General features: G+C 40.7%; 1 protein-coding gene across 10 annotated transcripts in view; it reads left to right on the top strand.

Annotated features, from left to right (window-relative positions):
- BBX (BBX high mobility group box domain containing) overlaps positions 1–16,694 on the top strand; it is a 198,743-nt gene that overhangs the window by 97,906 nt on the left and 84,143 nt on the right. For 6 of the 10 annotated variants that reach the window (XM_039483983.1, XM_039484056.1, XM_039484038.1 and 3 more), the window contains 2 exons: positions 3,032–3,150; positions 15,933–16,103. In XM_039483983.1, coding sequence (XP_039339917.1) covers positions 3,148–3,150; positions 15,933–16,103 — 174 coding nt within the window. In that variant the 5' untranslated portion in view covers positions 3,032–3,147. Of the gene's footprint in view, positions 1–3,031; positions 3,158–15,932; positions 16,104–16,694 lie in introns of all 10 variants that reach the window. The other 4 variants (XM_039484007.1, XM_039483998.1, XM_039484027.1 and 1 more) reach the window with 2 other exon arrangements.

The following is a 16,694-nucleotide window of genomic DNA, read 5'->3' as shown; positions in this document are numbered from 1 at the left end:
GAATGCAGAGGAATGCTATTAGTTTTTTTCTCCCAAGCTTCCTTTCTTATACTCTCATTCAGTCAGTTTCTAGCAGTTGGGAAGAACTAGATACTTCTACTTTTAAGATCATAATTTAAGTGGAAGACAATTTAAAGAAAATCTCTGTTGCCTCTTTCTTTGTTCTCGTTACCAAGCAGATATTTGGGGAGTTAAAATCTCCCTTAATGACATTATTCTAAAACTCTGTCTAGGAATTGTTTGGCTCTCTGACTTCTCCAGCCCTGCTGCCCTTTAACAGACGTTTACAGTAGCTTTTGGAGTTAGATTGTGATTTGACTGAATCTGCCCTGAGTACGGGTCTGCATGTAGCTGTGCTGTCTCCGAGTAGAGTCACAAATCACTTTCTAGTCTCTGTATTTGTTCGGCAGGGGAGTAACCTGCAGCTGCTACATACCAATAATAGATCACTCCCTTCTCTGTGCTACCTCAGCTGCACTGACCAGTACATTTGGGGAACAGAGGCAGAGTGCCACCCATTCCCCATCCCTTCCTGTACATGGAGCATTGTCTGTGCAGGCGAGGAAGGAGGAACTTTATACTCCTTTATGACTGTATAGGCATGTAAGACCACTGTAATCTTGCCCTTAGACTTTATTCCTTGTTCTCTTGCTGTCCCTTAGTGTCAAAGATACTTACAATGTCATGTAAACACAGCCATCCATTTCTTTTTTCTCCTGCCTATGGATTATATCCATCTTCACTGATGTGAAAATGATCATCCACAGTATGCCCACTAGATGAAGATCTGCTGATATTTAGTGATGGCTTCTATTTCTCCTTGCTTGTTTTTTCATTACAATTATGCATGGATATTTCAATATATCTATTAATTTCTCTCTGAATTTGTTTTGTTTTGGAACTGCTTTGTCTTCTACCATACATAGCCTGACCAAAGTAACTGCCAGATTGAGTTATGCAAACCCACTTCCTGAACCCTTCTCCTTTCTTTCCTAGTCTAAAGCCCACCTACTATGAGTATTGTGTGTGTTGAATGTAGGAGGAGTTTGATACTTCCTCTTCTTAACAGTAGTCTGTCCGGTCCAAACAAGCTAGTTGGTTCCTTTCTGATGGCTGGACTGTTTCACCATTTGAGTTAATATGAATTTTATTGCAAGTCTGAGCCAAAAAGATGACAGAGCCTATTGTGTCAGGTGCAGCAAGTATATTTAAAAGCTACTACACGCTGCATAATAATATTTACCCCTGAGGACATTCTGCGCCAAAAAATTAAAAATTCTGTGCACAATATTTTAAAATTTTGCAAGTTTTATTTGTCAATAAATAAATGCAGAGGTTCCAGCATGGCAGTGGGGAGCACAGGCCACTGGCTTGCTGAGGGTGGGAGATCACCCTGCAGCCTCCTCATCCTCCACCCTGGGGACACGGACTCTGTGGTGAGGCTGCACCCTACCCTGACACAGCACAAGGCCTGGGCCTACCCCAGAAACAGCCTGGGAGCCTGCCCCTCTGCGCCAGGTGCACCGGATGTGGGGCACGGAGGCTAAATCATAGAATCATAGAACTGGAAGGACCTCGAGAGGTCATCTAGTCCAGTCCCCTGCACGCAAGGCAGGACTAAGTATTATCTAGACCATCCCTGGCATGTGTTTGTCCAACCTGCTCTTAAAAATCCCCAAAGATGGAGATTCTGCTACCTCCCTAGGCAATTTATTCCACGCTGATAGGAAGTTTTTCCTAATGTGTTTTTCCTAATGTCCGACCTAAACCTTGCTGCAAGTTAAGCCCATTGCTTCTTGCCCTGTCCTCAAAGGTTAAGAAGAACAATTTTTCTCCCTCCTCCTTGTAACAACCTTTTATATACTTGAAAACTGTTATATCCCCTCTCAGTCTTCTCTTCTCCAGACTAAACAAACCCAGTTTTTTCAATCTTCCCTCACAGGTCATGTTTTCTAGAAAAAGTTCTAAACTGAGAAAGAATAAGCAAGAGATTGAGGCTCTTGATATTATTTAAGATCTTCTAGGTACCCCAGAACTGTTGCACCCCGTTTATATTAATACAAAATTTACTAGGTCAATGCCATTGGTTAATAGCTTCAGATTTTAAACTCAAATACATTGTAAGTGATTTGAGGAATTCCTTCAGCAATTAATTTTCTTGTAATGTCAACTTGTTATATTTACAAAACAGACATTTCTAGGAACAGTATCCCTGAACTATTAGTTAACTGTATATTTTGTTCTGTGTAAAGGCAAGCATCTGCTAACACTCTGGTGCTGGCACACTCAATCATTTTGCAAAACTACCATTAATACCATTATACCTCCTACCACAAATGTTACCATGTGTTACTGTATTAAATTTCCAGTAGGAGAGCACTTTACTTGCGGGGGAGGGATAGCTCAGTGGTTTGAGTGAGTTCAATCCTTGAGGGGGCCATTTAGGGATATGGGGCAAAAATCTGTTGGATGATTTAGTTGGGAATTGGTCCTGCTCTGAGCAGGGGGTTGGACTAGATGACCTCCTGAGGTCCCTTCCAACCCTGAGATTCTGTGATACTTGGTCAAAACCGGTTAGTTGTTCTTGCTCTGTTGCTGTTGTGTATGAAGGCCAGTTGGTTGAGATTAAGAGCAGTTTTGTGTCTAAATTCCCTGCTAAACTTTGAAAAATCTCAGCTCTCTGGTGCAAATGGGCTGTGGAGAGCAGGTTGATTAGAGTTGGTTGGTTCTGTAGGATTAGAGATCATATAGCACTTTGCAAACATTGAGTTAAGCCTCACCATTTCCCTGAGATCAGTATTCTACCTATTTTACAGATGCCTCAGTTCATCTTTAGAAGATGAAATGCTGACCCTAGTGAAATCAGTGGTGGTTTTTCTATTGAATTGAGTGGAAACAGGATTTCACTCAGAGAGTGTAATCAAATATTGCAACATCTTTCTACAAAGTACAGTTTACTCACATAGATTAAGTAAATGCATCAGACCAAATTAATTTCTGGTTGACCACAGTCTTCATCCTGGATCTTTAGATGGAGGCCCAAGCCATGGAGCGCCTTGACGATAAGAACCAACACCTTGAACTCGACTCTGTATTCTATGGGAAGCCAGTGCAAAGAGTGGAGCACAGGTCTGATGTGCAGTAGACATGGAAAGTGGTCGGTCTTGTCTTGTCTCTTTTAATTTTTGAGAATATTTGGAATTAGCGGTGTATATGTGTGCAATATACATGGTTTTATTTTATTTCGATGGTAAGTGAGACACACGCATTGCTGTAACCATTTTGGAGGAAATGAATTGAATAATTCTCAAATGTTTCCAAGTGGGAAAAGAGTTTGTGAAAGGAAGGGAAAATGTTAATGATGAGTGAAGGAAATGGTTGCCACTGGAAATAAATGTCTTGTTCCTCTCATATACAACAGTTTGTTTTTTTCTTTGAAAGCTCATATTTTTTTTGGTGGGCAGGAGAGAGAAATTTTGTAGACCTTCCATGATCATTTAAAACACAGAAATTCAAAGACAGTACTATTTCTTGGATAGTCTTAGATAAATAAAATTAAAAACTGAGAACAAAAAAGGGAGCAATCAATGAAAATTCAAAAAGAGAAATAAGGAATAGTTTGTCATTTACTTAAACAGGAAAGAGAGCTTCATTAAAAATTAAATAAGAATTGTTGCTGTGTTAGTTACATGTGGTGACAGTCTTTAGACAGTATTCTGTTTAGTCACAGCATGTCCTCCATTAAACCATCACTTCTGTGAAAGTTAGAAAAGCTCATTAGTGGCTCTCTGCTGTGAAACAAGAAGAAATACATTCACTATCTGGTCAGTAATTAGTACCAATTAATTTTCTTTCTTCATTATAGTAAGCTAAAAGAAATTCTGCAGGTCAAGTTACCCCAGAGCTAAATAAACTATTTAATTAAAAACATACTCTTTTTTTCATTTATATATATTTTATCATCATTCATTTTAATTGTAATTGAAATATAAGGAATTGAGCTTCTCTGCTTGGAGAGAAGGGAAAATCAATGAGTTGGCCAAGTTAAGCTTCTTTATGGTACCCCTGCTTCGTGGTTGAGACAACTCACCTCATCAGATCATTAACAATATCAGCGTCTCAGTGATCAATCCTTCTGTATTTGTTTATGTTCTTATGGTATTTCTTAATGAGTAGCTTAGAAATTTGACTAGTGTGGTATGGGGTGGAAGATGCTGAATAAATTGCCTTAACATTACCTCATTCCTGTTCTAGTATTCCATGTGGACATAAGAAGAGCCCAGCCTAACTCCCAATAAAGTCAGTTTGAAAAACTCCTGTTGAAATCAAAGGGAGGTGGGTGGGGCACTTATAGTCTGAGATGCCAGTGTTCTACTTGAGAATCATAACAGTTTAGGTTTAGATCTATTTATCATTTGCATCAGTTCTTTGACACAGCAATTCAAGCTACATCACCAAGTATGCAAGAGGTGGTTTGCTGCAGTAGATATGGCAAAGAATACTGACTTGTCCATTAAAATGTTGGCTCTGCCACAGTTATCCTGGCAAGGCAGATTCGTTAATACTGTTCATAGTGGTAACAAGACAAATTCTGGTAAAATCCTGCCGTTCTGACACACACACGGCACCCATAGAAAACATAGACCCATTATGATTATCTAGTCTGACCTCCTGCACAATGCAGGCCACAGAATCTCACCCACCCACTCCTGTATCAAACCTGTGTCTGAGCCATTGAAGTCCTCAAATCATGGTTTAAAGACTTCAAGGTGCAGAGAACCTTCCAGCATGTGAGCCGTGCCCCACACTGCAGAGGAAGGCGAAAAACCCCCAGGGCTTCTGCCAATCTGCCCTGGAGGAAAATTCCTTCCCGACGCCAAATATGGCGACAGCTAAATCCTGAGCACGTGGGCAAGACTCACCAGCCAGACACCCAGGAAAGAATTCTCTGTAGTAACTCAGATCTCACCCCATCTAACATCCCATCACAAGCCATTGGGCATATTTACCACTAGTAGTCAAAGACGAATTAATTGCCAAAGTTAGGCTATCCCATTATACCATCCCCTCAATTTATCAAGTTTAGTCTTGAAGCCAGATATGTCTTTTGCCTCTACTACTCTCCTTGGGAGGCTGTTCCAGAACTTTACTTCTCTGATGGTTAGAAACCTTCATCTAATTTAAGTCTAAACTTCCTGGTAGCCAGTTTATATCCATTTTTCTTGTGTCCACATTGGTACTGAGCTTAAATAGTTCCTCTCTCTCCCTGGTATTTATCCCTCTGATATATTTATAGAGAGCAATCATATCTCCCCTCTGCCTTCTTTTGGTTAGGCTAAACAAGCCAAGCAACTTTAGTCTCCTTTCATAAGACAGGTTTTCCATTCCTCAGATCATCCTACTAGCCCTTCTCTGAACCTGTTCCAGTTTGAATTCATCCTTCTTAAACATAGGAGACCAGAACTGCACACAGTATTCTAGATGAGGTCTCACCGGTGCCTTGTATAGTGGTACTAACACCTCCTTACATGTAACATTACAGTGCCTGAACGATTAGACAAAAGCTTTATTTACCTTATATATCTGTATATAGTCAGATTCACTATTACCATGTATGTTGGACCTTCACCACATTTAAAAACAACTAAACTACTAAAATTGGCAGAGGAGCCAGCAGCAGGTGTAGTACCTGAAACTACTTAACTACATTATTGAAACAGAATAGACTGGTTGTTAAGTGTCTCAAATGATTAGAACTTAGTGTGTTTAAAAAAATAAAAAAAGTTTCCAACTGTTACTTGAGAGTATATACAGAACTGTAAGAAAAACTCAACTACTGTAGCTTACCATGATACTGCCTTTAATAACAGAACTTTTACATTTGCAGAAATGTAATTAAAATCTCTGTAACTGCAGACTTCATATGAATAAAGGACATTAAGTGGTTATTTTTAGTGTCTTCAGTGTACATAATTTGACAAAGATGAATCAATCTTTAGCACTGACGTGATTTTATAGGAAACACTAAATTGCGCTGTCATTTGTTGTTCCAACACAATGACAGTAAAATTAGCTAGAAAGTATAGCAAATCAATTCACATTACAATCAATAGGTTACTACAAGGTTTTGAAGGTGATAAACAGTGCAAGTTTTCACTAGTTGTGTTTGTCACCGATTTCACAGAATGTCGTGTAGCACTTTTTAACATATTTAAAACATGTTGTCCTTTGTCTCCAAAGCACTGTAACAAAAATAGTAACTAATCCTCACTAGCTCTGTGAGGTAGGTAATGGTTTTTACTTCCATTTTATGAATGGTGAAGCTGAGGAAGGGAGGGTTTAACTATTGCCCAAGGCTGTAATGTCTGTGTTAGATAAATGATTTCAAACTAATGAATTATTCGCTCCAAACCCTAGTTAGTTTAGTAGACCATGCTGCACACGTAGGCCTAAATTTTCAGGTTTGGGTGCTTAACAATTGACACCTAAATTCATAGTTAGGCTCCCAAATAAATGGCCTAATTTTAGACCTTGTGCATTCTCAGCACCTCTGAAAGTCAGGCCATTTATTTAGAACCTAAAGATGGATTTTTAGGTACCAAACATCTAAATTAGGGGCACTTTTTTAACTAAGGCTAAGGTAGGCTACATGGCAGATCAAAATTTATCTCTTGTATTATACTGTATATAGTTTTCGGTTAGTGTTTTTAAATCCCTTAGCTATAGTTAGAGACTTTGTAGGTCCCAAATGGGACTTTGCCTCGGGACGGGACATGCCCTGGTCTCCAGGCTTTAAGACCTGTGATCCCTGCAAGAGGCCCATGCTAGTTAATGATCCACACAGCAGTTGTCTGCGTTGCTTGGGCAAAGGGCACGTTAGTGAGAAGTGCAAATTTTGCAAGTCCTTCAAGCCAAGAACTAAGAAGAGGCACAATATTGGTTAAGGGCGCTCTTTATGGAGTTGGTTCACCCTGGCACTGGAGCAATGGTCCAACTTGGCGTCGAGTACTGTAACCTCGGTACGTGGCGCCCCACCGGACCGTCCATTGGCCGGCACCAGTCCCCATCCGTGGCTCCAACCAAGAAGCCCAAGAAGGCAGGGCGAGGCCAGTCTCCAACCTCCCACAAGGGGAAGAATAAGACTGGGTGTAAGCAAGGTCCCATGCTGGGCAACTCTTCACTCACGTCGGGATCTCAGGCCCAAGCTCCAGTGGAGCGATGTAGCCCAACCTGCTCCCCACCAGCTACCCCAGATAGCCCGCTGGGCGGCCAAATGGGGCACCTCCCCTTCGCATTCTTCAGTACAGTTGATCTTAGACTACATGCTTCATGTGAGGTACCAGGGCCTGGCACACTCCTCTATCAGGGTGCATCTGGCGGCCATTTCTGCCTTTCATCTGCCAATCCAGGGGCAGATGGCGTTCTCCCATGATATGAGAGTCAGGTTCCTCAGAGGCTTCGAAAGACTTTTTCCTCAAGTTCGGACTGCGGCCCCTCAGTGGGATCTCAACTTGGTTTTGTTGAGGCTCACGGGCCCGCCCTTTGAGCCTTTGGCCTCATGCTACCTGTCATCAATCATAGAAGGTAGCTTTCCTGGTGGCAGTGACGTTGGTGAGGCGAGTCTGAGCTGCGAGCCCTGACCTCAGAACCGCCGTACACAGTCTTCTTTAAGGGCAAGGTCCAGCTCCGTCCTCACCCGGCCTTCCTTCCCAAGGTGGTGTCCTGGCTCATATGGAAAGTAGACATCTTCCTTCCGGTCTTCTCCCCTAAGCCCCATAAGACTAGTGAAGAGAGGCACCTTCACGCTTTGGATGTAAGGAGGGCCCTGGCTTTCCACGTAGATCGGACAAAGCCTTTCCGTATGTCGACTCAGCTTTTAATCTCTGATAGGATAAAGGGCCTCTTGGTGTCCACGCAGAGGATTTCTAACTGGATCACCTCTTGCATTTGGACCTGCTATAAGTTGGCGGGAGTCCCTCCGCTGCCGATCGTCAGAGCCCACTCGACCAGAGCGCAGGCATCTTCGGTGGCCTTCCTGGCACACTTCCCAATCCAGGATATCTGTCGAGCTGCGACGTGGTCCTTGGTGCACACGTTCACGGCCCACTACGCCATCACTCAGCAGGCCAGGGACGATGCTTGGTTCGGCAGGGCTGTGTTGCAATCTACACATGCGTGAACTCCTACCCACCTCCGAGGGGTACTGCTTGGAAGTCACCTAAGTTGAATGGACATGAGCAATCACTCGAAGAAGAAAAGACCGTAGCTGCTGTTCTTCGAGATGTGTTGCTCATGTCCATTCCACAACCCACCCTCCTTCCCCACTGTCAGAGTTTCCGGCAAGAAGGAACTGAGGGTGGGGGGAACCCATGATGCCCCTTATACTGTGGCCTGTGCCCGCCCCTACAGATACTGCTAAGGGAAAAACTTCCAGCACCAGTGCATGTAGCAAACACACACACCTAAGTTGAATAGACATGAGCAACACATCTCGAAGAACACCAGTTACAGAAAAGGTAACTGTCTTTTCGTAGGCCTGGAAGGGTTTGATTTTTATCAGTAAATGTCAGAAAACATAGATTGATGATAAAAATTTACAGATAGGCAAAGTAAGAGAAATGCTGCCTGAAACTTCTAGGGGTTTGATATAGGGATATTTACTTTGTATATGTTGATATGTGATGTTGAAAATTTGTGTTTTAACAATTATAAAGCTTCATTTTGATTCGCAGTCTCTGTCTTTACATAATTGTTTGACATCCGCCTGCAATTGTAAAAGTTTAAATTGATAAAAATAAATGCAAAATAAACAGACATTACATATTGAAATTACAAAAAAAAAAAAAAAACCTTGAATTTTGCCAAGCTTATTGGTGTAGAGACAGTATAAATACTTTCCTAATGTTTAATTACTTGTAAAGACATTTGTAAAGATTTTGATGATCACCACCGTAAATGTATAATTTTGTAGGTGCTCCATTAGTGTTAATGCAACATGTAAGGTTAGGAAATTATGCAGGCAACTGTCAATGTTCCCAAAGTTAAGACCATGGAATTGGTCTTATTTTTACATACTGTTTTGTAAAGAATCTAGGAACTTAGGGAGAGGGAGAGCGGAAGTAGATGTCAGAGAGAAGGAACAATAAAACCGTTTGGGGGGGTTGAATTTTTAAAGATGAAAATTTGCCTCTAATTCTATAACTAAATTTGAAAAAAATTATGTAGTAAATATGTAAAAACCAAAAGCAACCCCCCCTCCAATTTTTTTTTTTAACATTTTACAGTTGATTACATTTTTCTGCTGAAAGCCTGCATTGGGTGTACAGAGAATATTGTGTTTCCAGCAACAGAATATAAAAAGATAGCCAGCAGGAACAGGCTGAAAAAATATTTTGACAACAATTCTATCGGTAACATTTCTCTTTCACATCTTATCTACATCTCTGCATTAAAGGTACTTGTAAACAGTACCCTGGAGGTATCTCTGTTGTCAATGGATCTGGAACATAAGCTTTGACAAGAATCGTCTGCTGATGTTATACAGCACGTGTGATTCATTTTAATCAAGGCTACCATACTTTGTCCAAAATTTTGGAACATAACTCTTCTTTTCTCCTACTTTTGTATCAATTCTTTATTGTGCATGTGCCTGACAATTGCTTGTAATTTAACAAGCTTGTGAATTTGTTTCAATTTTCTTTTCTCTTTTCGTAGTAATGCTGCTTTAAAAAATACCTTGTTTATCTATATTATCATTTCTTTGTCTGAGATGGACAGTCTAAATAAATTGGAAGATACCATTTAGCTCTACTGAGATTATAGGAGAGTTGATACTTCTCCTGATGTGATGTACTTCATAAATTGCATTTACGAGAGTTGCAGTTCTGTGCAATGTATATTAATGTAACTATTCTTTTGTTACTCTTATGGGATTGCAAGACTAAGGCTTCAGTCCTTTTAAAGACTCTCTTGCACATGCTTAGCATTCCACACCAGGAGTAATCCTGATGTTTTCAGTGGCACTATTCAAAAGGTAAAGTTAAGCATGTGTACAAGTCCTTGCAGGGTGAGAGCCTGAATCCCCAACCATCTCTCCAAAACGTTAGCCGTAGAGAGGCTTGCCAGACCTGACTTTTTCTTCTTATATAGAGTGTGCCTTCTCTTCCAAGCTGAACTGCAAATGCAACAGTGGTCATGCTAATTTTGCAGGCACCTCATTACCTTTTGTGGTTTTCCCTTGAGGTGTCGTGGGGAGGTGGAGTCAAGAGAGCGTTTTTTTATACTACTATTGATGGCAGTGTGGAATGGTTATTGGAGACCTGTTAATAGTTTTGCATCAGGAGCTGAGATCATTGCCCTTAGGGTATATCATCACCATATGTTTATAGAGTCGTGTGAAGAACATAGAAATGTCATGTAAACTTTCCATTAGACCTGGCTACGTTTATTTGTACATGAGCAATTCCCTGTGTAGGAAACAATCAGCTACCATGCTATTGATTATATATTAAGAAAAAAGGATAAACATAAAAGCCTAAAGATTCAACTAAATGAATTCCATTAATGTTCAGTTAATCAATAAGTAAGCAATGGTAGTATAGTACAAGATACCATTAACTTATTTATGTGTTCATTTGAACTTTAATTGTATTTTATCTAGTGTGGTAATACTGTAAGTAGCCAAGAACTTGAAAGGAATAATTAGGGAAATATTAAGTTCATGTGGATTAGAGGTATTTTTTGCTGTCGTGTTAAGCAACCCTTGGTAATTTACTAACTGTGACTATATGTCATTATGAGTACACTGTATCTGTGGAGCACATGGGCAAAATGGAGAGAGAACCTATTCAAAAGGAAAATGTTCAGCATGTGGTATCTCAGCTTCAGTCTGCAAAAGAAAAGTCTTATAGAATTTGGTAGAGGCTGATATCCTTTCTATACAACACTTACATCCACCTATGGAATTCTCTGGCCTTCCTGTTGTGAGAGACTTCTGCCAGGAGAAGAAAGTACAAGGGATCATTCTCAGTAGACACCAACAAATTAAAACTACTGTGAAATGTGTAGAGCAAAGATTACGTAAAATAAAATGAGCTGCCCCCTCCCCTAAAAAAATCAGAAAAGCTAAAACATTACAAAATAGTGATCCAAATAGCTTGAAAATGCCTGCTGTTATTTTCCTCAAAGTTTGTGGGAGGGGAATGTGTCTTGATGGCACAGGTTATAGCTTTGCATACTTCCTGAGGGCATTTTGTCTTGTTTCCTTGCCCTGCTGCCGGCTGAAGGCTGTCCTTGTTGTGGCCCTGATCCTGCTCCCACTGAAATCATGGCAAAACTCCCATTGACTTAAGGGGTACAGGCTCAGGCCCTGTCAGAGACTACTCCAGCCTCGATGGAGGAGAGACAATGTGTGTCTCTCTAAAGAGATCTACCTTTCTAATATCCAGGGTTTTGATTGATTTTGGTACCACAGACCTGAGTTTCTTGTTCCCTTGTTATGGTGAGCTGGTAGCTGCCTTATTAAGAGTGTCATAATAGGTAAACTATTGCATCATAATGACTGCAAGGGTAAAATATATCACAATTTAAAAAACCCCTAATTAAGGTAACTAAATTCCAGAAAGCTGAATATTCATTTTTACCCATTCAGTAATGTGCAGGACAATGAGTACTCGATTCAGTTAATTGCTGTTAAGGGGTAATTAGGTACTCAATGTTTGGCCTATGTATAGGGAAAATATAAACAATAATTTGTGAGCAAGGGACAATAATAAATAAAGATCATGACGTGAATCCCTTACGGGTTTTAGAAATGGCTAGTGCTCAGGTCCTGTTTTCACTTCCCTTTTCCAAAACTACTTGCTGGATACGTTTTCAGATATAATTGAGAATACTTATAAAATATGCTGTGGGATCACTTATCTTTTGTGAAGATTTATCTTAATCCTCTTTAAAACTCGGGGGAGCAGAAAACTGCCTGTTAAACTTGATTTTTGAAATAGTAATGAGACTTCTATAGTGCCGGTAATATAATTTTCAAAGAAGTATTGGTTACAGATAATTATCAGTGAAATAACTGACATGAAAAGCAGGTCTTAAATTAGCATTACATGGGAAATCAAAATGATACACACAACAATAAAATAAGTATCTTATGGGAAAGCTGCTAAGTTCTGAAGCATCCAGAACTGAGAGGATCCCTGATGTGTTAATAGGGAGAAAGGAACGAATAACAATTCGAATGCACATCTGTGAAATTACCAAGATGGTACAAATGTTCACAGTTTTAAAATTACTGAACCAACTTCTTTTGAGGTTGATTTTTTTTCCTTTTTCATTGAGGACTATTGAAATTACCCAAGTTAGAACTTCTTATGGTAGCTTCTGACCTTTGGGGTGTGTGTTCCTCAGCGAAGCTTTGATCATATGGGGCAAGTGGCTTAGGTCATCTCCCCCTACGCCCTCTACCCTCATGTAATTCTTAAGTGAACAAAAGGATATTGCCCAGACTTTAACAAAAACCACGTCTTGGACGAGATGATGTATGGAAAGTTCTATCTTGAAAATACTGCATTGGATTCTTTTACTGTGCCAACATGTATTCCAGGAGTCAGCAACCTCTGGCACGTGGCTCGCCAGGGTAAGCACCCTGGCAGGCCAGGCCAGTTTGTTTACCCGCCACGTCAGCAGGTTCGGTGGAACGCGGCTCCCACTGGCCACGGTTCGCCATCCCAGGCCAATGGGGGTAGTGGGAAGCACCGCAGGCCAAGGGATGTGCTGGCCATGGCTTCCTGCCACCCCTGTTGGCCTGGGAACGGCGAACCACGGCCAGTGAGAGCTGTGATTGGCTGAACCTGCCGACGCGGCAGGCAAACAAACTGGCCCGGCCCTCCAGGGTGCTTACCCTGGTGAGCCACGTGCCAGAGGTTGCCGACCCCTGATGTATTCTGTTGTGGCTCGCTGATTCTCAAGTTGCTCTGACCCAGATATAAGTTAGGCTGCTCTAACTTATGAAATCTGTTTATGGATGCTTTCCAACCAGTAGAGAATTGGTGTAGTGGAGACGAGCTCTGCCCTCTCCCTCCCCTGACACAACTCCTGTGCCAGAAGGGGGCACTTAAACGGATTTGGCAGTCTTTGTGCAAGTAAGTTTCCCCCAACAATGAATCTCTCAACTGCTCAGAGGCAGCCAAATTATGTACCCTTATGCAAAGGGGGACAGAGCTGGGGCTGAGAATCTGGCACAATATTAATAACTAAAACTGTGTGTGGAATGGAACATGTAATTTGGACCCATCCAACCCCTCTTCTCATTCCTGACGGCCCCCTGGGGACCCTTGCCCCATTCAACCACCCCTTCTCCCTGTCCCCTGATCGCCCCCAGAATCCCTGCCGCTGACTGCCCCCTGCCAGCCTATCCAACCCCGCCTCCTTCCTCACTGCCCCCCCCGGGACCCCTGCCCCCATTCAACCCCCTGTTTCTCCCCCGACCACCATCCACACCCCTGCCTCTTGACACCCCCTCCCAGAACTCCCCCGCCCTCTAGCCAACTCCTCTGCCCCCTTACTGCAATGCCTGGATCACTGGTGGCTGGTGGCACTACAGCTGCACTGCCTGGCTGGAGCTGGGCCACACTGCTGCCGCTGCCGCCACCACCACCACCACCACGCAGCACAGAGACCGGGTCAGGCCAGGCTCTGCAGCTGCGCTGCCCCAGGAGCTCACAGCCCCACCGCCCAGAACATTGCGCCAGCAGTGGAGTGAGTGAGCTGAGGCTGCGGGGGAGGGGCCGGGGGCTAGCCTCCCGGGATAGGAGCTTGGGGGCCAGCCAGGATGGGCCCGTGAGCTGTAGTTTGCCCACCCCTGGACTAGAACTAAAACGTCATCGTTCTAGTTACATTCCAAAAGCAGCATCTTCACCATGTTGCCTTCCTGCCCTTAAATGATTATACATCTTTCCCAATAGCCAAACCCTTGTCCTATTTGAAGTTAATGATGAAATTTCCATTGGGACCAAGATTTGGCCATTATTGTTAGCTTGCCACTGAGAGATGACCATTAGCCTTTCAGAATCTTCCACAGATATTTTTACAGTCTATATACGTTATTTGTTGTCTAGATTCATTTGTTTTCCTATGTGTTTTTTCTGGTTACCATCACTATAATCTTTGACTCTACGCAGTGTATGTTAATGTCATGTTAACAAAAGGATGCAAATGAACAAACCAAAAACGTTCCATAAATAGTTGCTAACTCTTATCTTGGATACATGGAGAAAGGGTAGATTGAATATAAACTAAGGCAATTTAAATAATTGATTTTAATCAACTTTTCATTTGTACTTCAGTTATTTTCTAAAGAAAGGTGCATTTTCATTTGTTGATATAACCATTAAAACATATAACTAAATACAGCCTTTATGGTAGATTTGGTACTTTTTTTTGCTCCCTAGGAAGGTACACTATAGCTATATATAATTATTTGAGCAATTATATATCTTAATATTTTCAGATTCTTATTAATTTGATGTTTTTAGTATGTTAGAAAATAGTGAATGATATATTGCTTATTTAGTAGATTATTAACTTTTAGTTCATGATTTCTGTCAAGCTGTGTTAGGATGGCAACTGGGATTTAATTAAACACACAAACCAGCATACAAATTTTTTTTAATAAACAAAACAAGCCGTAATATATTACATGAACTATTGTGCCATATTTATAAAGCTTGACTTAAAAAATTAGATGTTTTCCCTCTGAGTCTTTTATATAGAAAAGAAGCCTTTAACTCCGAGGTTTTGCTAGAGAGTCAGGGATACAGGATATTTATTTGTATATAAATATTTTAAGAGATTATAATAAATTTAGGCCTTAACGTATTAAATTCAGACTTCATTTTAAACAGGTGTATTTTTCAAAAAGAAAAAAAAGTATTATTTAAATCATGAAATAAAAAAATCCAATTTAATTTAAAACAAAATCTGATTTTTTTTTCCCAAAAAAGAATCATTGATTTGTATCCAGTGTGCATGGGGGGATATTATGCCTTGTTTCAAGATACACCTGGTTATCAGATCTTATAAGCAGCACTTTAAATTGGATGTTAACATTCAATAATTATGTATTTCAATAAAAGCAGATCTGAGACATTTAATATGAAATACAAATATGTAAGAGCGTTGGATAAATATGATCTGTACTGTGTGGGTGTGCACTTCATTCTTTCAGGGGGGGTTGTATTGTATACATGTTCATGTACACAAGCACTTTGAAAATGTTTTTAGTGTAATTGCTTGTTGTTTGCTTCAAATTCATAATTCATCCCTTTAGGACTGGGAGTCGGATTTCTCTACTGCACTTGATAATGACACTGGGGAAATCCTGTCTCATGGTGTCACAGGATTAAAAATCACCATTGCTAAATATAAGTGCATGATTTACAGATGAGTGGCTAGCAAGATGTTCTGGTCCTAAAAGGAGGGATTTCCTGGCTTGACAAAATATGAAATACTGCAGTAGACAGGCTTGGGAGAAGGTTGAAGCCTCTTGCTGACTCACTTAGCTGGTGAAGTGTGAATACTTTGAACTGTAGATTGGGCAAGAGTGTGTTTGAGAGCTAGATAGGGCTAGTGTCCCCGTTATTACGTAGTCATAATCTGGATGTCACAGGTTGATCTGGTAGCTTGAAGGGAGTGTTAAGAAAGAAAGGATTCATCCACGGTGACCTCACATAATGCCATATTAATAACCTATTAAATTAAATGTCCATATATAGTGTTTTCAAAAAAATTTAGAATCTTGTATTTGATAAACCTCTGAATTGGGTATTAGTTTGTTCAGCTCTTTACAGGATGATCCTTTATGCTTAACATGCATAAGTGATCTGCATGAATTTGGCAAAATGACTTTTGTGGCTATTTTTGTATGGCAGGTCACAGTAATGAAAGGCAGTAATCGGAATAAAGATCATTCAACAGAAGGAGAGGGAACTGGGAAACGACCAAAGAGAAAGTGTCTTCAGTGGCATCCACTACTTGCAAAGAAAATCCTTGACTTTTCTGAAGAGGAGGAGGAAGAAGAGGAAGAAGAAGATATCGATAAGGTAGACTGTCCCTTCCAAAAGATACGCCCTTAGCATTACTCCATTTGTGTTGAGAGGCAGTCCAGTAAAGATCTTTGAGTGGATCACTGAGAGTCAGGAATATGGCTGATAAAATAACTTTCTTGGGTGTGGAGGGAAAAACATCATTAGTTAGAAATGTGTGATGTATTTGAGGATATTTATGTGTTTTGGATTTTGGGTTAGCACTCATTTTATCTTTTATTAAACTGTGAGGAAACAAAGAACATCAGAGTGGATTTACAGTAGGCTGAGGAAACTTTCAGTGTATATATTTAATTATTCAAATTAAGAAGTTTACCAAAGGTATAGTCAAGGTAACTCAACAGGATTAAAATGAACAACCAAGATTGAATGTATTACTGCACCTGTGAACTGCAGTGTCTGGTCTTCCAGAAACTGATACTGTTTTAAAGGCCAAATTCAGCTCTTAGTTGCTTTTATAATCTGAAATAACTCCATATTCGTTTACACAAGTGTAACTGAGAGAGTTTGACCTTAAATGGTTGATGATGGGTCAAATTCTGTTTTTATATATTTTTCTTCCACCATGAATATAGCCAGTGAAAAGAA

This window comes from Mauremys reevesii, linkage group 1 (assembly GCF_016161935.1).
Source record: "Mauremys reevesii isolate NIE-2019 linkage group 1, ASM1616193v1, whole genome shotgun sequence".
NCBI lineage: Eukaryota > Metazoa > Chordata > Testudines > Geoemydidae > Mauremys > Mauremys reevesii.
The sequence above is the reverse complement of the archived record's forward strand: the minus strand, read 5'-3'. Positions and strand labels throughout refer to the sequence as shown.